The sequence below is a fragment of the Scyliorhinus canicula genome, chromosome 14 (genome assembly GCF_902713615.1).
Source record: "Scyliorhinus canicula chromosome 14, sScyCan1.1, whole genome shotgun sequence".
NCBI lineage: Eukaryota > Metazoa > Chordata > Chondrichthyes > Carcharhiniformes > Scyliorhinidae > Scyliorhinus > Scyliorhinus canicula.
In genome coordinates this window covers 91,894,718-91,918,725 of record NC_052159.1, presented here as the reverse complement: position 1 = coordinate 91,918,725, position 24,008 = coordinate 91,894,718, and the positions used below count along the sequence as shown (strand labels likewise).

Here is a 24,008-nt window from a genome sequence, read left to right as displayed (position 1 = left end):
ACATTTTAAAAATTTAAAAAAAAATCAATAAATTTTAGAGTACCCAATTTTTTTCCAATTAAGGGACAATTTAGCGTGGCCAATCCACCTACCTTGCACGTCTTTGGGTTGTGGGGGTGAAACCCACGCAGACACGGGGAGGATGTGCAAACTCCACACGGACAGTGACCCAGAGCCGGGATTGAACCTGGGACCTCGGCGCCGTGAGGCAGCAGTGCTAACCTCTGTGCCACCGTGCTGCCCCTTAACCTCACACATGACGAGGAAGCATTCATCCTCCACAAAGCCTCAGCCCATATCCCGGCCCCCACCTCCTCTCTCGACGACTCCCATTTGCGCATAACATCCTGTACTGGGGCACCCTCCCACTCCATCAGTACCGTGTAAAATTCCGACACTTACCCCCTCCCTTATTTCATCCTCCAACTTGAGCTTATCTTGCACCAGAGGCGAAACTCCAGGAAAGACAGCACCTCTGTCCTCACAAAATCCTGAACCTGCAGGTACTTAAACCCAATCGCCTGAAGCAACTCAAACAATTCCTCAAACTCCTATTTGCCCCCTATATAAAAAAAAACGTCCCTGAAGTACTCAATCCCTGCCTGCCACCACCCCCCGGAACCTTGCATCCAGTCTCGCCAGCACAAATCGATGGTTATCACAAATTGGTGCCCACAACGACATTTCCTCTAACCCCAAGTTCTGCCTACACTACAACCTCAAAGCCGGCACCACCACTGGACTAAAGGAATAGCTGGTCGCCAATCACGGCAGAGGCGCCAACAAGAAAGCCCTCCAGTTCATTCCCTTACATTATTCTGCCTCCACCTGTTCCCAAACCGACCGACCTCCATGGCCCATTTCCTCACCATCGTTATGTTTGCAGCCCAATAATAATTTCTAAAATTCGGCAATGCCTGCCCTCCGCTCCAGAAAAGTCCGACGCACCCACGGGGCCTTCCCCACCCACACAAATCTGAGATCAACCCATTAAGTTCCTGAAAAACAACTTGCATCAAAGATAGGGAGGTTCTGAAACACAATTAGAGACTTGGGCAGCACCATCACTTTTACTGTCCGCACACGCCCTGCCAGCGACAACGGCAAAACATCCCACCTCCTAAAATCCCCCTTCATCTCCTCTATCAATCGGGCCAAGTTCAACCTATGCAGCTGGGCTCAGCTCCGTGCCACCTGGATCCCGAAGTATCTAAAGCTCGTCCCTATCACCTTAAACGGCCAACTCCCCAAAACTCCTTTCTGCCCCACAGGCTCTATCGCCAAGGTGAAAAGCAATAGAGAGAGCAGGTACTCCTGCCTCGTTCCACCGTGTAACCCAAAGGTATCCAAATTCACTCAGTTCATCCGCACACTCACCACTGGCGCCTTATACAGCAACTGGATACAATCCACAAACCCCTACCTGAACCTCCCCAACACCTCGAACAAATACGCCCTCTCCACCCGATCAAAAGCTTTCTCCGCGCTTATCACAACCACTACCTCAACCTCCGGTCCTGTTGAGTAACTTCCGGACATTTGCCAACTGCCTCTCTTTACAAAACCCCTCTGACCCTCCCTGATCAACTCTGGTACACAGTCCTCAATCCATGATACAAGCACCTTCGCCAAAACTTGGCATCGGCATTCAACAATGATATTGGGCAATGTGACCCACACTGCTCTGGGTCCTTATCCTTTTACGACTCGGGGAGATGAAAGCCTTCGACTAAGTAGGGGGAGTTTCCCCCTTTCCCTCTCCTCATTATACGCTCTTACCAGCAGTGGCCCCAGCCCCCCCCCCCAATATTCTTATAAAACTCCACTGGGAACCCATCCAGACCTGGGGCCTTCCCTGCCTGCATCGTCTGCATGCCATCCATCACCTCCCGCAACCCAATCTGGGCTTTCAGGCCTTGCGCCTGCCTCTCCTCCACCCATCCAGGAGGTGCCTCATCCCCTCGGGGCACCAACTCATAAAGTTTCCTATAGAAGGCCTCGAGTACCCCATTCACCCCTTTCACATCCATCACCACCTTGCCCCCTTCATTTCTCACTATCACTCTCCTGTACTGCTGCCTGCTTCCTCAACTGATGAGCCAGTATCCTACTTGTGTTTTCCCCGTACTCGTACACTGCCCCCCTGGCCTTCTGCAACTGTCCCACCGCCTTCCCCGTCGACACTGACCCAAACTCCATCTGGAGCCTCCGTCTCTCCATCAGCAATCCCTCCGCCGCCCCCACAGAGTGCCTCCTATCCACACTCAAGATCTCATCAACCAACCGTACTCTTTTCTCCTGCTCCACCCTCGCCCCCCTCTCCCTGTGCGCCTGAATCAAAATAAACACCCTTTTTAAAAAAATAAATAATTTTTATTGGAATTTTTTGAAAAATATATATCAACAGAACAATAATTACAATAACAATAATAAACACCTCCCGGCACCCGTAGCAACGCATATAACAAACCCCCCCAAACCCAATAAACAACAAAATAAATTAACAATAAGCAAATTAACTTAAACACTAACCCCCTAACCCCCCCCCCCCCCCCCCACCCCCCCCCCCCCCCCCCCCCCCCCCCCCCCCCCCCCCCAGGTTGCTGCTGCTGCTGACCTAGTACCTTATCGTTGAGCCAGAAAGTCGAGGAAAGGCTGCCACCTCCTAAAGAATCCTTGTACCGACCCCCTCAGGGCGAATTTGACCCCCTCCAGCTGAATGAATCCCGCCATGTCATTAATCCAGGTCTCCACGCTGGGAGGTCTCGCATCTTTCCACTGCAGCAAGATCCTCCGCCGGGCTACTTGGGACGCAAAGGCCAAAACATCGGCCTCTTTCGCCTCCTGCACTCCCGGCTCCACCCCAACCCCAAATATCGCGAGTCCCCAGCCTGGCTTGACCCTGGATCCTACCACCCTCGACACCGTCCTCGCCACCCCCTTCCAGAACACCTCCAGTGCCGGGCATGCCCAGAACATATGGGCATGGTTTGCTGGACTTCCCGAACACATGACACACCTGTCTTCGCCCTCAAAGAACCTACTCATCCTAGACCCGGACATGTGGGCCCGGTGCAGCACCTTGAACTGGATGAGACTAAGCCTCTCACATGAAGAGGAGGAGTTCACCCTCTCCAGGGCATCCGCCCATGTCCCCTCCTCAATCTGCTCCCCCAGCTCCATCTCCCACTTAGCCTTCAGCTCCTCTACCGACGCCTCCCCCACCTCCTGCATCACTTGGTAGATGTCAGACACCTTCCCATCCCCGACCCACACCCCTGAAAGCACCCTATCCCTTACCCCCCACGGGGGCAGCAAAGGGAACCCCTCCACCTGCCGCCTAGCAAACGCCTTGACCTGAAGGTACCTGAACATATTCCCCGGGGGGAGCTCAAACATCTCCAGTTCACCAAGGCTCGCAAACCTCCCGTCAATGAACAGGTCTCCCAACTTCCTAATGCCCGCACTGTGCCACCCCAGGAACCCGCCATCCATGTTCCCTGGGACAAACCGGTGGTTCCCCCGCAGCGGGGCCTCCACTGAGCCCCCCACTTCCCCCCTGTGTCGCCTCCACTGCCCCCAAATCTTGAGGGTAGCCGCCACCACCGGGCTCGTAGTGTATCTCGTTGGAGGGAGCGGCAGCGGCGCCGTTACCAGTGCCTTCAGGCTTGTGCCTCCACAGGACACCATCTCCATCTGTTTCCATGCTGCCCATTCCCCGTCCATTACCCACTTGCGTACCATCGAGACGTTAGCCGCCCAATAGCACCTAGAGAGGTTGGGCAACGCCAGCCCCCCTCTATCCCTGCCCCGCTCCAAAAAGACCCTCCTTACCCTCGGAGTCCCGTGAGCCCAAACAAATCCCAGAATGCTGCTGTTCACCCTCCTGAAAAAGGCCCTCGGAACGAAAATGGGGAGGCACTAAAACAAAAACCTTGGGAGCACCGTCATTTTAACGGACTGTACTCTACCCGACAACGGCAGCATGTCCCACCTTTTAAATTCCTCCTCCATCTGCTCCACCAACCTAGTAAAATTGAGCTTGTGCAGAGTCCCACAGCTCCTATCCACCTGAACCCCCAGGTGCCTAAAACTCCTCACTGCCCTCTTTAGCGGGAGCCTAACAATCCCCCCCCCCCTCTGATCTCCCGGGTGTACAACAAACAGCTCACTCTTTCCCAGGTTCAATTTATAGCCCGAGAAACTCCCAAACTCAGCAAGAATCTCCATCACCTCCGGCATTCCCCCCACCGGGTCTGCTACATACCGCAGCAAGTCATCTGCATACAGCGACACTCGGTGCTCCTCCCCACCTCGCACCAAACCCCTCCACCTCCCCGACTCCCTGAGAGCCATGGCAAGAGGCTCAATTGCCATCGCAAAAAGCAAGTGGGACAGGGGGCACCCCTGCCTCGTCCCACGGTGGAGCCTAAAGTACTCGGACCTCCTACCATCTGTCGCTACACTCGCCATTGGGGCCGCGTACAGCAACCTCACCCATTTAATAAACCCCACCCCAAACCCGAACCTCTCCAACACCTCCCACAAGTACCCCACTCAACCCTGTCAAAGGCCTTCTCCGCATCCAATGCCACCACAATCTCCGCCTCTCTTTCTGCTGCCTTCATCATTATCACATTAAGCAGCCTTCGCACGTTAGTGTTCAGCTGCCTCCCCTTCACAAAACCCGTCTGATCTTCATTTATCACCCCCGGCACACAGTCCTCTATTCTAATGGCCAAGATCTTCGCCAGCAACTTGGCGTCCACATTCAGCAGTGAAATTGGCCTGTATGATCCGCACTGCAAGGGGTCCTTATCACGTTTCAGGATCAGGGAAATTAGCGCCCGAGACATCGTTGGGGGGAAAACACCTGTTCCTACTTCTGGGGTGAGTGTGCTGAACACTCAATTTGGCTCTGTTTCTTGTCTAAGCTCTGGGGTCGCCAGGTGTCGTTAGGACACCGCCACAAGCTTCAAGGTGAAGTTCAAAGCAATAAAACCGTACACCAATTAGTAAGTCCAAACAACTAGAGTTTATTATAATACAATTATAATAACTACCCATGCACATGCTAAAAGGATTAAACTTATTCCTACCGCTAAACAACTAATACTTATCGCGAAGGAACTGCTGGGTCAGGGAACAAGGCCTCTTGCTCTGCTCTGGTCTGCAGACTTCAGATTGGTATCAGTTGAAAAGGGGGTCAGGAGTGCCTATCTCTGGTAGCGGTTGTTGGGAGGCACTTACTTGTTGGTGGCTGCTGTTCGAAGGCTGGAGTAGGAGACCGGAGACTGAACCATGTGTGGGACCTTTCTTTTATAGGTCCCAGGGGATCCGCGCCCCTTTGGGCGGACTCCCTTACCTGCTTGGAATCGATTGGGTCTCTTCCCAATCGATATGTTTGAACCCCCCAATCATGGGGCAGGTCCTCGGTCACTGGGGCGGTTCTTGGGACTTATTGTTTTGGGCTCCTCTGGCGCCAAAGGGTCTGGCCTTCCATAGAATGTATCCATCTGTGTTTAACTTGTTTCCATTGTATCTGGGGATCGCCCGGTATCGCCTCATTAGTATGTTAACTGGTTTCTTTTCAGAGTGCTGTCTGGTTTCTGCAACAGTCAAAACTGGTTTCTGCAGTCGTCCAATATACAATCGCTTTGTAAGCTGCTTGCTTTACAACATGTCCATTTTCCCTGCATTCCTTGCAATCTTCCATTTTGTGTTGGGCAGAGGCCACCCCAGGTGGCTACACACCCCCCTCCCATGCCTCGTTAAAGGTCCTAACCAAGGGGGGGGCCCAACAGGTCCGCGTATTTCTTATAAAATTCAACCAGGAACCCATCCGGTCCCGGCGCCTTCCCCGACTGCATGTGGCCAATTCCTCTTACCAGCTCCTCCAACTCTATCGGCGCCCCAGTCCCTCCACCTGCTCATCCTGCACCCTTGGAAATCGCAGCCTGTCCAAAAAGCTCTCCATTCCCCCTCCCACCACCGGCGGCTCCGACCGGTACAGTTCCCTGTAGAAGTCCCTAAAGACCTCATTGACCTCTGCCCCCTGCTGCACCACATCCCACCCCTATCCTTCACTCCACCAATCTCCCTAGCTGTGTCCTGCTTACGAAGCTGATGCGCCAGCATCTTGCTCGCCTTCTCTCCATACTCGTAGACCGCTCCCTGTGCCTTCCTCCACTGTGTCTCCACCTTTCTGGTGGTCAATAAATCAAACTTGGCCTGCAAGCTACGCCACTCCCCCAGCAATCCCTCCTCCGGGGCCTCTGCGTACCTCCTATCTACACTCAACAGTTCCCCCACCAGTCTCACCCTCTCCCTCCTCTTCCCCCTCTCCCTATGGGCTCGGATGGAGATCAGCTCCCCCCTAATCACTGCCTTCAGAGCCTCCCACACCATCCCCACCTGGACCTCCCCAGTATCATTGACCTCGAGGTACCTCTCGATACATCCCTGGACCCTCCTACACACCTCATCAGCCAACAACCCCATGTCCAGTCGCCAAAGCGGGCGCTGGTCCCGCGCCTCCCCCACCTCCAGATCCACCAATGCGGAGCATGGTCCAAAATCGCAATAGCCGAATACTCGGCCTCCTCCACCCTCGGGACCAGTCCCCTACTCAGAACAAAGAAATCAATGCGGGAATAAACCCTGTGCACATGGGAGAAAAAAGAGTAATCCCAAACCCTCGGCCTCCCGAACCTCCAAGGATCCACTCCTCCCATCTGGTCCATAAACCCCCTCAACACCTTGGCCGCCGGAGGCCTCCTGACTGTCCTTGAACTAGAACGATCCAGTAGGGTATCCAGCACCATATTGAAGCCCCCCCCCCCCCCGCATGATCAAGCCCCCCACCTCCAGGCCAGGAATGCGGCCCAACATACGCCTCATGAAACCAGCATCATCCCAATTTGGGGCGTACACATTTACCAACACCACCCTCTCCCTCTGCAGCTTACCGCTCACCATCACATATCTGCCGCCACTATCAGCCACCTCCTCAGACGCCTCAAATGCCACCCTCTTCCCCACCAGGATCGCCACCCCCCGGTTCTTTGAGTCGAGCCCTGAATGGAAAACCTGCCCCACTCACCACTTCCTCAGACGGACCTGGTCCGCCACCTTCAGGTGAGTCTCCTGGAGCATGGCCACGTCCGCCTTCAGCCCCTTCAGAAACGAAAACACCCGGGCCCGCTTAACCGGCCCATTCAACCCCCTCACGTTCCACGTGATCAGCCGGATCAGGGGGCACCTCACCCCCCTCCCCCGCCGACTAGCCATAGCCCATCGACTGCTCGCCCCTGGCCATCACCCATTCGGCCCGTTTCCCACGGCGATAGAACCTCCCCCCGACCCACACCAGCTCCTCCCTGGCCAATCCAGCAGCAACCCGGTATCCCCCCCCCGTCCAGGCTAGGACCCCTCCTAGCCGCGACGCTCCCTCCATAGTACTCCCATGAGCCAGCTGACTTCTGCTGACCCCGGCAGCTCCCGCCCTAACTCCGACCCCTCCCGATATGTCACCCCTCCTCCCCTGCATCAGCTACTTGGAACCGCTTCAGCGTGGGAAAACGGATCTGATAGCCACGCCCCTTGCCACCAGCTCCACCCCCCTCGTCCCGCAGCGTGGGAAACCAGAGAAAAGCCCACGCTTTCACACTGCCCCCACTCCACCCCCCCCAACGCAGCTCCCAAACGGCAGGCCCAACCCATCCACCAACTCCGTAAAGCAAAAACACAGATCAACCACAAACCCCAATATCCCCCTTAAAACACAAAACCATAACCCAACATCATCCGAAAGCGAGAGAAAAAACAGACAGAAAAACCAGCAACAGCATAGACAGTGACACAGAAATAAAAAAACTCCCACAGCCCCCAATCTCTAGTTCGAGTCCAACTTTTCAGCCTGCACAAAGGCCCACGCCTCCTCCGGGGACTCAAAATAGTAATGCTGGTCCTTGTAGGTGACCCACAGGCGGGCAGGCGGCAGCATGCCGAACTTCACCTGCTTTCCGTGGAGCACCGCCTTCGTCCGGTTGAACCCAGCCCTCCGCTTAGCCACCTCCGCACTCCAGTCCTGGTAGACGCGCACTACCGAATTCTCCCACTTGCTGCTCTCCTTCTTGGCCCATCGCAGCACACACTCCCGGTCACTGAACCGATGGAACAGCACCGCCCGCGGGGGTTCATTCGCCTTAGGCCACCTGGCCAGTACTCTGTGCCCCTTCCAGCTCCAGGGGCAGATGGAAGGATCCCGCCCCCACCAGCGAGTTCAGCATCACGGCCACGTAGGCCGGCAGGTCCGACCCCTCCAGCCCCTCCTCGAGGCCCAGGATCCGCAAGTTCTTCCTCCGTGACCGAAACTCCATCTCCTTGAACCGATCTTGCCACTTTTTATGAAGCGCCTCGTGTATCTCCACCTTCCCCACGAGGGCCGAAACCTCATCCTCGCGCTCAGAGGCCTGCTGCTGCAACTCAAGTATCGCCGCACCCTGGGTTGTCTGGGTCTCCAGCAGCTTACTAGTCGTTACCTTGAGGGATTCCAACAACTCCCTTTCAGCTCCGTAAAATAGCGCAGTAGGGCCGCCTGCTGCTCCTCAGCCCACTGCCTCCACTCCTCAGGGGCTCCACCGGCCGCCATTTTGTCCACCTTCCCCCGCTTTTCCAGGGGAGCTGCTGCCGTTTTTCTCCTCGCCTCACTCCGAGTCCGCACCATAAATCCTGGGGGGTTTTGCTCCAGACCCCATTATCCACCGGGAATCGTCGAATCAGCACCGTTTGGGGCCCTTAAAAGAGCCCACAAGTCCTATTAAAGCGGGAGCTGCCGAACGTGCAGCTTAGCTCCGCATAGCCGGAAGTATAAACCCCTTCTTAACTACAGCCTTGAGTGCCTCCCATAATGTGGCAGCTGTGGCCTCCCCTGTATCATTCACCTCCACATGGTATTAATAGTCCCATTTGATATGTTTCCAATAATGTTGGATAGACAATAGATGTATATTTTGTGAATGATGGAGATTGAAGTGTACATTGAAAATACTATGAAAGCCATTATTAACAGTAAATAGCATCCCCAGATAGATAGCTGTTTCTGACATTTTACACTGGCCTCTTCGAAAATAAGCTCAATACCACAAATTTCAAATCCTGCAAGGCTTTGACACTAGTAATTAGCATACTTCCTTCCTTAAAGTGCACCATTGGTGTCTTCACTTGGAATGTCATTGGAAGTCTCTCTGCTGAGTTTTCAAATTATTGCATACAATAGGTAATTATTTGGCAGCAAATAAAAAATAAAGGAAACCACACATATTCCATATTAAGAGGTTTTATTCTGAAATAATGTTACGACACACTGAGCGTGTGCACGGTTAGTTTCCGCAGATCCCGGAGTCACAACATAAATGATTTAACCAGTAATTTTTGCTTTCCTGAGAGCTTTAACCCCCTGGCAACTCCAATAAGTTACAGACACCAGATTTATAAGTAAAATATTGACAAACTTTATTTATAACAAGAGTAAAAGGCAATCATTGGAACTATCGTCTACTCGTCTACCTGTTCCCAAAACTGCATCTCACCCTCCACTGAGGCACATGGTGAATTGATAGGAAAAGAGTTAGAATGATGAGAATGGAAAGAAAATGTTTGAGATTAATCTTTGCTGCTGTGGTTGTGACCTCTGTAGGCACCTGTCTTCACTGAACGTGACCTTCTGGGGAATTGGTTTATACAGGAGATTCCGGTCGGTGCAATTCTGACCACTGACCACCAGATGGAGACTCCGTCTCCCTGAGATATTACTGGAGCTTTATTCCTGAGAATTTTACAGACTTCCTGATCTCTCTGCAGAAATTCTTGCTGTATTATAATTAGGATTCTCAGTTTGTGTTCTTCCCAGCCAGTCAGACAGAGGATTAAATAATCACAGACTTGGTGAGAAACTGCTGGCAGCCTTGCACTCCAGAAGATCCCTTCACAATTCTGACTGCTGCCTGTGTCTTTTAAATTGGAATGCCTTCAAAGGTTTGACTAGCAGCCTTTTAAATTTCCTGGCAGGTAGAGGGTGCATCTTCCAGCTGCTTCCTGGCTGAATCTCTTCTCACAGCATTCAGAACAAAAATGGAATTCTTCACATGACATGCTTTTCTTCCGGAAGATTCTGAATGGTTCCACCAATCGCAAGCAACAATAGGGGATGGCGCATAATCAGCCCGAGATTGGAATTTGGGGAGACAAAATAACAATGCAGAACGCAATGGAAACCAGTTCTCTCCTCTTGTATTGTATTCACCTTTTCCAGTGGCTTCATTGAGGGCGTAACTTGTGCTCATTGATTGCTTAGGGTATAGCATATTTAGTTGTAGTTATTGGAAACTACAACTGAGCTGAGGATAATAATCTTTAGGGCAGCACGGTAGCACAAGTGGATAGCACTGTGGCTTCACAGCGCCAGGGTCCCAGGTTCGATTCCCCGCTGGGTCACTGTCTGTGCGGAGTCTGCGCGTTCTCCCCGTCTGCATGGGTTTCCTCCGGGTGCTCCCGTTTTCTCCCACAGTCCAAAGATGTGCAGGTTAGGTGGATTGGCCATTTTAAATTGCTCTTAGTGACCAAAAAGGTTGGGAGGGGTCATTGGGTTACGGAGATAGGGTGGAAGTGAGGGCTTAAGTGGGTCGGTGCAGACTCGATGGGCCGAAATTCTTCCTTGTCTTATCAAGCTGACATCTGTAAAACCACTTTTTCTGTTTCATCATACTCTGCTCCACCTCATTCCCTGCAATTAGTTCCAGCAATACCTCCTTCCTCACAGGACATGAAACAAGCTGACTGAGAAAATTCTCTTGAACGCATTTCAGAAATTCTTCCCCTTCTCACCCTAAGCACAACACAGTTCCATTCAATTCAATATTTGGGCATTATGGTTCAGGTACAGTTTAGATCAGGTATTGGTGACGGCACATGTGCTAAAGATGGCACAGTATAGAAGATAATTTACTGTGATACATGAGCTGATCGTCCAGTGTGAACGCAGACCTGACAGAGTGGCTTAAACAAAATTGGAACTGGAGAGTTCCGATACATTTTTAAAAAAGCCGGTCCGTCACTGTCAATTTCATGGAGTTGCTTGCGCTGCTGCTTTTGATCTTTGGGCAGCAGTGTGGATCTAATTTTTTTTTTGTGAAAAGTTTGTCAGAAAGCTGAAGCTGCCGGAAGGCATGAGGCGGGAAGTTTAAAGGGGGGTTGGTTAAAGTATCCAAAAGTATGTTCAACATCGGAAAACTTGGCAGTTAAAAGCAAGGGCAGTGATCATGCTAAATTGTAAGATTATGGTATTTATATATAGAGACTTTTATAAATGTTAAATGTATTACAGGCACACACAACCTTATGCCATCTCTGAGAGACCCCTGGTCTAGGTGCATAACTTCAAGGGGAGTGGGAAGACAGCCCAAAGGCACAGCTCCCTGAATGACCGAGGAGTTGGAGAGTACTGTGAAGTAAAGAAAGATGCCAGTTTAATAATGCAACGGAGAATCGGGTTGAATATTTAAAAAAAATGCAGAGAAGTGAAAAAAAAAATGAACAGTACTTGGTTCTTTTTTTCTGAATTCACTCCTGTTTTCTTCCCACTATGCGGTGGCCTATAAAATACATGAAGTAGCATAATAGTTCCTCTATTGTTTAACTTCTTGAACTTGTCAACTTTCTCTCCCCATGCCCTATCCCTCACTGGTGATAGTTATTTCAGATCCTGTGTCATTTTTGTCAGTTTCTGCATTTTCTTGCCAGCTGAAACTTGAATTTGTACTTCAAACATTGTAGAAAGCTGTGTTGCCTAGTATGTGTACTGAGTATGACTTGGTTGCTGCAACTGAAGTGAAATTATTCAGTGCCTGAGGATTATGCCCATATGTGGAAGGTGAAATATAACAATAGCATGAATTTAGCTGCCTTGTTATTTAGAATTATTTATGAAACAAATTTCAGTAAACTCTCTCTGCTCAAGTTAAGCAAATTGTGGCCAGAGCACAGCTTGTATTTAACCTGGATTGTGATTTACCTGACCTTCAATGCAGTGGATGTAAAGAGAGTCCCATTCCACAACAATAACGTTGAAATACTTTTTTCATAGAGAGTGAATCTGAAAAATGTTTCTTCATTAATTTATCTCCTGTTTCCTGTACTCACAGTCTGACTTTTTAAATATTTCATTTATTTCCCTTTTTTTTAAATTGTCTGCCTTGTGCTAAAACTTTCCATATTCTAATTTCCTCTTGCCCTTCTATAAATAAAAATTTTCTAGCTTCTCCCTTGGTGGTGCTCAGTGTCGCAATGGATGATAAGTCTTGTTTTTGAATTCTTTCTGCATCCATAATTTTCCTTCCTCTTTGTTCCTCTTCTTGCCAACTGTGCTGGGTGTATTTAGAAAGTAATAACTTGCTCACAGCTCTTGAGTTTACTGTTGCTCAATGTAAAAATCAGAAAGGACAATCCCAATTTAAGTAACATGGTTACTTAATGGTTACAGAACCCTCCCAAGTTCTAAGGTCATTGCAGGAAATTTTTGCCATTTTAGAATTTATGAAGTTTGAAAAGTGCAACTTAACATCAACATTTTAAAAATGTTTCTGAAACATTTTACTCAACATACTGATCTCACGCACAAATAGAATTTATAATCTTTTAACAAACCATGCTCATCTGTTTTGAACATAGATAATTGTAGTCACAGGTTTAATTTGGAATGGGTATAAATATTTAAACTCTAGCCTGCATCGCTTTATCACTGAGTTACTACAAAATTGCAATGACCTTGTAATTGACGTGAATATGTGAAATTGATGATAATGATCTAAATTTATGTTAGAAAGCAAGGAACATAGAAAGATTTGTGGAATAGGAGACCTTGCAACCCATTGTGTTGCTCCTGGCCATAAAAGAACTATCCAGTCCGATCCCGCCTTCCAGCTCTTGGTCTGAAGTCTTGTAGGTTATGGTACCTCGTGTGAATGTCCAGGTTCTGTTTTAAATATGATGAGGATTTCAGCCACTTACCAACCATTAGGACGATTGAGTTTCAGACCCCCACAACCATCAGGCTGAAAGAATCTAATTTCAATTCCCCTGTAATCCTTCCATAAATGAAAATCTTTGCCCCCTGGTTATTGAGATCTCTGCTGAAAGAAATAGGTCCTTTCTATTCACTTTATCTAGACCCCACATAACTTTATAAAGCTCAATTAAATCTTGTCAGCCTCCTTTGTTTACAGAAACATGATCAAACGTTGCATGTGGCAAACGGGCATATTTCATTATAAACTTCTTAAATACATATATTGAGAGTAGAAACATTTCAGATCTTCATTTTTGCTGACTGTTTTCCTGTTTTCAGTACAATTACCTCATAATTTATTCACTCATTCACAGGGCAGCACGGTAGCATGGTGGTTAGCATAAATGCTTTACAGCTCCAGGGTCCCAGGTTCGATTCCCGGCTGGGTCACTGTCTGTGCGGAGTCTGCACGATCTCCCCGTGTGTGCGTGGGTTTCCTCCGGGTGCTCCGGTTTCCTCCCACAGTCCAAAGATGTGCGAGTTAGGTGGATTGGCCATGCTAAATTGCCCGTAGTGTTCCTAAAAAAAAAAGTAAGGGGGGGGGGGGTTGTTGGGTTACGGGTATAGGGTAGATACGTGGGTTTGGGTAGGGTGATCATTGCTCGGCACAACATCGAGGGCCGAAGGGCCTGTTCTGTGCTGTACTGTTCTATGTTCTACCTGACCAGTGTGACAGAATTGCTCCTAATTAATATGCAAATCAACGTATTCTATTGTATTCAGTCTTTCGTAAATACTCGATCTTTGTACGATACATTGGTCCCGATCCTTTAAAGTTAGCTGGTTTTATGGTATTTTATATTCTCTTATTTAGCAATTCGTGATTGGAAAACAAAGGTGGTTTTAAGGGATTTATATTTGTTTTGGTAAACATTAGAAATAAGATATGGTTTAAAGTGTGTTTAATTTAATGTATTTGCCTAGAAGGGGAAGAACCTATAGTTAGATTCATGTTGGACAAGCGGTGTTTATATGTGTGGGGGTTAGTTAACGGTGTTTCTACTGTTGGTTAGAGAGGGCTACAGCATGAAGAATAAACACACCAGCAGTGGTTGCTTAGCAACTGGGGCCTTGTTCGGTAGAGAAGCTTTTAAGTTTTAGTTTAGATAATTTGAGTGCGGTTGAAGATAGGTAGTGAGAGTGAAGGCAGTTCTCTCAACTCTGCAAGAAGCAGTTGATTTTAGAAGGCTAAAGAGCGAATATCTCTCTCAGCCTTGCTAGAAGAAACTGGAGTCACGGTTAAGGAAATAGATGTTGGAAATCTAAAGTCCAGCTGATTAAGTAAACTAGAGAAATTAAGTGCCAAAGAAGTTGGGAGTTAAGTGAACAGAGACCAATGTTTGGCTCAGAAGAATTTAAGGAAGAGTAAACAAAATGTTCTGAGTTAAAGAGACAATTGCAGTGATCAGATTTAAAGTGGGACAGCAGCCTTCAAAGGTAAATCAAATGTCTGATGTAATTTTAATACGGCCTGAGAATCGAGAGTTAAAGCATTGTGAACAGTTGAGCGGAAGCTTTGATTAATGTTTATGATAATGTTTAGGATACAAAGATCTGCAGAGGGATAGGTAGTATTGAGGAAGTAGGCGGGCTGCAGAAGGACTTGCACAGGCTAGGAGAGTGGGCAAAGAAGTGGCAGTGGAATACAATGTGGAAAAGTGTGAGGTTATGCACTTTGGAAGGAGAAATGGAGGCTATTTTCTAAATGTGGAAATGCTTAGGAAGTCAGAAGCACAAAGGGACTTGGGAATCCTTGTTCACGATTCTCTTAAGGTTTGCGTGCAGGTCAGTCGGCAGTTGGGGAGACAAATGCAATGTTAACACTCATGTCAAGAGGCTATATACGATTCTGGTCAGACCCCATTTGAAGTATTGTGAGCAGTTTTGGGCCCCGTAACTAAGGAAGGATCTGCTGGCCTTGGCTTGGAAAGGGTCCAGAGGAGGTTCACAAGAATGATCCCTGGAATGAAGAGCTTTTCGTATGAGGAACGTTTGAGGGCTCTGTGTCTGTACTCGTTAGAGTTTAAAAGGATGAGGGGGAATCTTATTGAAACTTAAAGGATACTGCGAGGCCTGAATAGAGTGGATGTGGAGAGTATCTTTCCACTTATAGGAAAAAGTAGAATCAGAGGGCACAATCGCAGACTAAAAAGACGATCCTTTAAAACAGAGATGAGGAGGAATTTCTTCAGCCAGAGGGTGGTGAATCTGTGGAACTTTTTCGCAGAAGGCTGTGGAGGCTAAATCGCTGAGTGTCTTTAAGACAACGATAGATAGGTTCTTGATTAATACATGGATGAGGGGTTATGGGGAGAAGGCAGGAGAATGGGTATGAGAAAAATATCAGCCGTGATAGAATGGCGGAGCAGACTTGATGGGCCGAGTGGCCTAATTCTGCTCCTATGTCTTATGATCTTAAATATCATTTTGCAAAGCTGGTCTGGATTTCGGAATTTATACTGCTATGGGAAAGCACAGTTTTGAGAGAAAATTTTAATTGTGCTTTTGGGAGTGGAGTTTGCAAACTTACAAGTGATAATCATTTGGGAGAATTGTGTACAAGTACCATGCTCTAACCAATGGTGCCACTGGAACATCTTGGAGGATTATAAGGAGACATCCACAAACATTAACTTCGGGTTCAGATTGGAGAGATTTGCCCAGTCATTTTAGGAACTTAAAAGGCACTTTGTGTTAATGAGATCATTTTGGATTAAGATGTTGGTAATGCTAAAGCCTGCCTGTTAAGCTGAGGGGTTGGGGGGTGGTGGAGGGGAGTGAAAGTGTTTGGATACCGAATGAGAACCCCAAACAATTTTGCTGTTTGTAAAACTGAGAGGAAAGGATACTTCATCCCAAGTTCTTTCAACAGGTTTAGATAAAGGACCTGGATCGGCGCAGGCTGGGAGGGCCGAAGGGCTTGTTCCTGTGCTGTAATTTTCTTTGTTCTTTGTTCTAAGTGCTGACTCTGACCACAGATACTTTTTATGTGAAAATAAACTTTAACTTAAACACAAAATTCATAACATTGCCTTCAAATAAAACACCCTACGATTATCAGTTCAACAGTTCTTGAATAATATTCAACTGTTGAGAATTTTGGAGAGACACGTTCAAGAATAAACTCCATATACCTCTGATGGGCATTTCGAAAAACTGCTATTCAAGTTAAAATCCTATAATAGACTGCAAAACTAAAGACATGCCTGTCATCTCCCATTAATTACCTCCTCTGTATTCCATTGAATTCCGTGACCTGCTCAGCTAGAACTACACACTTCTCGTAAATTATCTACACTCCAGGGAATCTCCAGCAACCAAAATCCGATTCCATTAGCTCTTAAAAGTGGTTGGCATCAATCATTACCTCACCTTTTACGACTCTTTAATTACATCTTTAGTAGACATTCTGCCTGTATGTATTTTAAACCAGAGTTTTTAATAACATTACTGCAACAGAATGTAAAATATAATCCACAACAATTTCTACATTCATCTCAATATCATAATTTAATTACTCATGTTTAATACATGTTTTTAAACCTAATTGGTGCTCCAGTAACTCTGTTCCTCTACTGTTTATTGTTTTAAAAGTAAAGGTTACAGGGCATGATTTAACTACTGCGTTTAGTCTGGTGCAGATCTGGAAGCACGGGTTAAATAGCTGGAAAGGCCACATTCAAGATTCGCAACCAGGCAGGAATCAGCTTGTTATTAACGAGTTCCTGATCTCTCCCAAATATGGCGAGCATATCATTGCCCCAATTTGCATTAATTTCCATCTCTTTAGCAAGGAGGAAAATAGGGGGAGGGGGGTTGAACTGATGGACTGAGCCTTGTCCTATGAGAACCAGGTGAGGATGAGGTTCTCTCTGGACCTCCAGGCATGCCAGACCCTCACCACCGCCTGAGCTCCTCCATCTCTAGCTCTTCTTGCGGGTCCTCCCCGGTTTTGGGATAAACCTGCATCGATACTGTCAGGGGGTCAATATACAAAACAGGAGAGTGATGATCACTTACTGTAAGGTAAGCTCTGGTGCTCCTCATTTCATGCCAAAGTCTGACTCCTGTCGGTCTGTTCACGGCGTGTTTACACCCACCCTCTGAAGGGGGTTTGCATCATAGGCTTCTGATCTTGGATCATTGTGCCCGTGTGGGGGTGGAGGGGGGGGGGGGGGGTGCAGGCAGGCCAGCTGTGAAGATCAATGTGACTGAGGCTTCATGTATCAGCTGTGACATGTTTTAATAGAGAACATTTGACTTTTTCATTTCCCCTAGCTACACCGAGTGAGCCGCCGCCCCCCCCGGCTTCGTCGCGCCACCCTGTTCTGCCCGCTGCCATTAAGATGTGCCGGTGTTAGGAGAGGGGGATTCGGAAGAACAGGAGACTGCTGTTGTCTCCTTGGTGGCAGGCTCCCGGTTGGCCTCTAGTGCTTCCTGCTGACGGTGTCTGTAGGGCCCTGCAGGTCTCTATGGGAAGGAGGGGCAGCTGGAGTGAACTCTAGAGGTCTCTGCCTCATCTGTCTCTGCCAGTCCTGACACTTCCCTGTTGTATGTACCACATTGTCAGCACCCTCAGCTATGTTCCTCAGTGACTGGGCCATGCTGTGCAGTTTCCCCGGCAATGTCCATCTATATCTGGGACATGTCCTTCAGTGACTGGGACATGCTCTGCAATGCCTCGGCAATGTCCACCTGCATATAGGACATGTCTCTCAGCGACTGGAGCATGATGTCGAGGCCCTCAGCCATGGTCGTCACAGACTGAGCCATGCCTTGGACATCACCACTCGAGATGCTGACCTTGTGCTCCAGGCTTTCCACTGCAGTTGGCATCCTAGCAGCATTGGCCTCGGTGCTCTGCATTGTCGGCATCATCTACTAATAATAATAATCTTTATTAGTGTCACAAGTAGGCTTACATTAACACTGTAATGAAGTTTCTGTGAAAATCCCCAAGTCGCCACACTCTGGCACCTGTTCGGGTACACTGAGGGAGAATTTAGAATGTCCAACACACCTAACAGCACTTCTTTCGGGACTTTTGGAAGGAAACCAGAGCACCCGGAGGAAACCCGTGCAGACTCCCCACAGACAGTGACCCAAGCTGGGAATTGAACCCGGGTCCCTAGTGTTGTGAAGCATCAGTACTAACCACTGTGCTACCGTGCATCTCCTGCTTCCGTAGCCTTTGGGACTCCGTCAATCGGTGATGCACTTGCTGCGATGCTGCTGACAGCCCCTCCCGAATCTCACGGCTGTGTCCTAGCATCTGCACCAACTCTGGGACAACCTGTCCAGAGGTTTGGCATCTGACTGATGTGCATCAGCAACTGTGTGGTGCTCATTAGATTGTGTCCCGGAAGCTTGTCCACTAATGTCATCCACCGAGGTGTGTGTTGTCATAATATACACCAGTATATTACAGACACACACAGGGACCAATCAACATGTACAAACACCAGTTAGAATACACGCACAATAAAGGAAGAAGGCACCACGGTTCTGGCTCATTCTGGGTGCTGCCTCTCAGTGTAACAAGAATTCATCCAGCCCAGCACAGACTCACACCACGTGCTGAGAGAATCAGCTGGTTCAGACAAGGCTTAGGTCTCTAGTTTAAGTGAGCATCATTTAGACCCACAGTCATCGTGTGTTAGTTAGTTAGAAGTAGTTAATAAGATTGAGTTGAACCTTCATCAGTGTTGGAAGTGTGTTCATCTCTCAAGTCTACACTAGCCAGCACTTCACACCGAGGTGTGTGTCTCTGAGTTGGTGGAAGGGGGATGATAGCTGTGATGCCTCGATGGTCATCTTCTTGAAGTTCTCCTTGGGGGGGGTTCTCTTGAGTGGTATGAGGGGATGGCTCCAGATGGCCTGGTCCCATCGGATGGAGATCCTGCAAGAGAATGGACATGTGATCAATGAGGGGGAAGGATAATTTTGTGTGACATGAACAACTCGCTTGTGGGGGTGAGGCCCACGCAGACACAGGGAGAATGTGCAAACTACACACGGACAGTGGTAGATGTTGAGTGTTTAGAGCGTTTTTATTTTCATTTCAAGTTTTCAATCCTGCAGTAGTTTGCTTCTTGTTATTAACTCCAGCATAAAGTTGGTTCAGTTAATGTTTTTATTTTACATTTTTTTTTACAGGTCCTTCCTTTAGAAAATAAAATGATGCAAAGAAAGCGTTTTCCACAAGCACTGAACATTGGAATGGCCATCGTCACTGCTTTGTATGTTTCACTGGCAACCCTTGGGTATCTACACTTTGGCGATAATGTTCAAGGCAGTATCACATTAAATCTTCCACAAAATATATGGTAAGATCTTGTCACTCATTTGATTAGAAAAGTACTTTCAAACCTGACTTGAACAACTTTTCGCAATGTTCTTTTTTTTAACCATTGCAACTGCTTAGGAACATAACTCTATAGTGCAGACTCTGTTGCTACTGATGTGTGGAGCAATGGGTTAAGGAATATAGTATTGTAGATTCAGAACAGAAAGTATAAGGTGGGATGTACAGGTGACACATGGACTTGCAGGGATTTGTAAATGAAAGTAAAGATTTTGAGGACCATTTATTAGGAATGGAGAGCCACAGAAGGTTACTGCTGCTACTATGCAGTAGTGGTATTTTCCAGGATGCTGCTATCAGTCCCAAAAGACATTCTGTCCACCACACAATTGAGCAATGTTGTGTATGACCATTGGTGTCTGTGATACCAGGCACATAAGCCATATGTCCCAGTGATTTGCTAATTGAACCCAACAGCATACCCCCTTGGTTGTTCATCATATGCAGAGTACAGACCGTACTCAATCATCCGTGCTGGAAAAACCCAGAACATCTAGGTTTAAAGATAGCACAGAGTAGATGCAGTGGCAGACTTTAGAGATCTTTAGTAACTCGGTCATGATTTATCCCAGTGAAAAATAGAAACTCTAGAAAGATGCATCAACTGTGGCTAAATAAGGAAATGAAGACTTCCGGGTGCGGCTATGACCAGCTAAGTCGCACATTTGGCAGCTCCTGCGACAAAGGTGTTTAAGGGCCGATTGGAGGGCCCCGACGGTACTGTAAAGACGAATCCCGGTGGGGGAAGGCTCCCTGAGGAGAGTGAGACCAACTTGATGGTCGGTACTCGGAGAGGGGCGACAAAAAAAGCGGCAGCAGCTCCCCAAAAAAAGCGGGGGAAGAGGACCAAAATGGCGGCCGGTGGCGCACTAGAAGATTGGAGAAAATGGGCGGAGGAGCAGCAGGCCGCTCTCCTCCGGTGTTTTACGGAGCTGAAAGTGGAACTCTTAGAGTCCATGAACGCGACGACCACAAGGCTGATGGGGGCCCAGGCGACCCAAGAGGCGTCGATAAGAGAGCTGCAGCAGGAGATGGCGGTGAGGGAGGAGGAAGCCACGGTCCTCGTGGGAAAGGTGGAGGTGCACGAGGCACTCCACCTGAAATGGCAGAGCCGCTTTGAGGAGCTGGACACACGAATGAGGCGGAAGAACTTGAGGATCCTGGGCCTAGCAGAAGGCCTGGAGGGGCCTGATCTCCCGAAATATGTAGCGGAGATGTTGAGCTCCCTGATGGGAGAGGGGGCCGGTCCATCGCCCCTGGAGCTGGAAGAAGCATATCGGGTCATGGCTAGGCGGCCTAGGGCAAACGAGCCCCCGAGGGCGGTGCTGGTGCGGTTCCAGCGTTTCTGCGATCGGGAGAAAGTGCTGAGGTGGGCCAAGAGGGAGAAAAGCAGCAAATGGGAGAATTCGACGGTGCGGATATATCAGGACTGGAGTGCGGAGGTGGCAAAGCGGCGGGCCCGGTTTAACCGAACGAAGGCGGTGCTGCACGCAAAAAGGATCAAGTTTGGAATGCTGCAGCCAGCGCGCTTGTGGGTCACCTACAAGGACCAGCACCATTACTTTGAGACCCCAGAGGAGGCATGGACTTTTGTTCGGGAGGAAAAGCTGGACCTGAACTAGAACTTGGGAACGCCGGTGGTCGAGGCCGCCCGAGTACCCTTGACTGATCAAGTGGCCCATGTCTTTCTTAGGCCAGGTCGGAACTTGGTTTAAGTTGATGGATCGTTTGGTTTCTTTGAAACTTGTGTTATGGGGGGTTTCTTTGTTCCTTTTTGTGTCTCTCTTCCCGTTGCCAACTTCCCTTAATTATTGTTGTTGTAGGGGGGGCTTTTTTACTGTTTTTTGATCTGTTCTTTAAGGGTTATGGTTACTGTTGGTTAAGTACGTTATTATTGGGTAGTTATTTAGTTATTTAGTTATGCAGGCATAGTTATGTATTTATGTATTTATTTGCGATTTGTTATTTATATTGTTATATTGTTAAGTTGGGGAGGCGGGACGGGGGGGGAGCAAGTGGGTTATGCGTGTTTTCTTTTTCTCTTTTTTCTTCCTCTCATTTTAAGGGGGCTTTGTTATCGGTGTGGATGGGGACGGGGGTGGAATTGAAGATGGCGGGGTAGGGTGTGGCCGGGCGAAAGCGCGGGCTTTCCCCTGTTGCCCGCGCGCGGGACGGAGGAGGGGGGAGGAGAGAAGGGTGGGGTGTGGCCAGCAATGGCGGCTTTTCCCGCGCTGAAGCGGGGTCAGGGAGGGATGGCAAGGGGGGGGGGGAGGCCCCCCCCCCCCCCCCCCACATCGGGAGGAGTCGGAGTGTGGCAGGGGCAGCCGGGTCAGCGAAAACCAGCTGACTCTCGGGGGTACGATGGTGGATACACTGCGGCTAGGAGGGGTCCTAGCCAGGGGGGGGGGGGGGGGGGAAAGGGGGGTTAGGGGGGGGATACCGGGTTGCTGCTGGAAAAGCTGAGGACGGGAAGGGAAGAACGGGAGGAGAGAGGGGGGGGGCCATCGCCATGGGGAACGGGTTAGAAGGGGAGGGTCGACCCGGGGCGAACAGGGGACAGAACATGGCTAATAGGCAGGGGAAAGGGACGGGTCGCTCCGCGACCCAGTTGATTACTTGGAATGTGAGGGGGCTGAACGGACCGGTCAAGAGATCAAGGGTTTTTTCACACCTAAAGGGACTGCAGGCGGATGTGGCAATGTTGCAGGAGACTCACTTGAGAGTAGTAGACCAGGTGCGCCTGAGAAGGGGGTGGGTGGGACAGGTGTTCCACTCAGGCTTGGACGCAAAGAACCGGGGGGTGGCGATTTTGGTGGGAAAGAGGGTGTCGTTCGTGGCGGCGCAGGTGGTAGCAGATAAGGAGGGTAGGTACGTGATGGTGAAGGGTAGGCTGCAGGGAGAGAATGTGGTGCTGGTAAATGTATATGCCCCGAATTGGGATGACGCGGGTTTTATGAGGCGCCTGTTGGGCCTCATTCCGGGTCTGGAGGCAGGAGGCCTGATCATGGGGGGGGACTTCAACACAGTGCTCGACCCTGGGCTGGACAGATCGAGTTCCAGGACGAATAGGAGGCCGGCAGCGGCGGAGGTGCTAAGGGGGTTCATGGAGCAGATGGGGGGGGTAGACGCTTGGAGATTTGGCAGGCCAAGGGCGAGGGAGTATTCTTTTTTCTCCCACGTCCACAGGGTGTACTCCAGAATAGACTTTTTTGTACTGAGCAGGGGGCTGATTTCGAGAGTGCAGGACACGGAGTACTCGGCCATTGCGATCTCGGACCATGCACCACACTGGGTAGAGGTAGAACTGGGGGAAGCACGGGACCAGCGCCCGCTGTGGCGCCTGGATGTGGGGCTGCTGGCGGACGACGAGGTGTGCGGAAGGGTCCGGAAGGGCATTGAGAGATATCTGGGCACGAACGACACGGGCGAGGTGAAGGTGGGGGTAGTCTGGGAGGCCCTGAAAGCAGTGATCAGAGGAGAGCTGATCTCCATAAGGGCACAGAGAAAGGAAGGAGAGGCAGGAAAGGGAGAGACTGGTGGGGGAACTTATAGAAGTGGACAGGAGATATGCGGAGACACCAGAGGAGGGGCTGTTGAGGGAGCGGCGCAGTTTACAGGCCCAGTTTGACCTACTGACCACTAGGAAGGCGGAGACGCAATGGAGAAGGGCACAGGGTGCGGTCTATGAGTACGGGGAAAAGGCGAGCAGGATGCTAGCACACCAGCTGCGCAAGCGAGATGCAGCCAGAGAGATTGGGGGAGTGAGAGAGAAGGGAGGGAACGTAGTGCAGAAGGGGCAAGAGGTGAACGGGGTCTTCAGGGATTTCTACAGGGAATTGTACCGGTCTGAGCCGCCCAGGAGGAGGGGGGGAATGGAGAACTTCCTCGATAGATTGAGGTTCCCAAAGGTCCAGGAGGAACGGGTGGAGGGGCTGGGGGCGCCGATAGAGCTGCAGGAACTAGTTAAAGGGATAGGCCAGATGCAGGCGGGGAAGGCGCCGGGGCCGGATGGGTTCCCGGTGGAATTTTATAAGAAGTATGTGGACTTGGTGGGTCCAGTGCTGGTGCGAGCCTTCAATGAGGCGCGGGAGGGGGGGGCTCTGCCCCCGACAATGTCACAGGCCCTGATCTCCTTGATCCTGAAGCGGGACAAAGACCCTGTACAGTGCGGGTCCTACAGGCCTATCTCCCTCTTGAATGTAGATGCCAAACTGTTGGCAAAGGTCCTGGCAACCAGAATAGAGGATTGTGTGCCAGGGGTAATCCATGAGGACCAGACGGGTTTCGTAAAGGGACGACAACTTAATACAAATGTCCGGAGGCTGTTGAATGTAATTATGATGCCAGCAGTGGAGGGGGAGGCTGAGATAGTGGTAGCACTGGATGCGGAGAAGGCATTCGATAGGGTGGAGTGGGAATACCTGTGGGAGACGCTGGAACGGTTTGGGTTTGGGGAGGGATTTATCAAGTGGGTGAAGCTGCTGTATTCGGCCCCGATGGCGAGTGTGGTTACAAACG

The 24,008-nt window shown here is 49.6% G+C and overlaps 1 protein-coding gene across 8 annotated transcripts in view; it reads left to right on the top strand.

The window, feature by feature from the left end:
- LOC119977591 (proton-coupled amino acid transporter 4-like) overlaps positions 1 to 24,008 on the top strand; it is a 551,265-nt gene that overhangs the window by 86,032 nt on the left and 441,225 nt on the right. For all 8 annotated transcript variants that reach the window (XR_005463231.1, XM_038818709.1, XM_038818705.1 and 5 more), the window contains one exon: positions 19,283 to 19,452. Coding sequence is in view for 7 of the 8 variants with exons in the window: in XM_038818709.1 (XP_038674637.1) it covers positions 19,283 to 19,452 (170 nt within the window). In the remaining variant the exon portion in view is untranslated. The remainder of the gene's footprint in view (positions 1 to 19,282; positions 19,453 to 24,008) is intronic.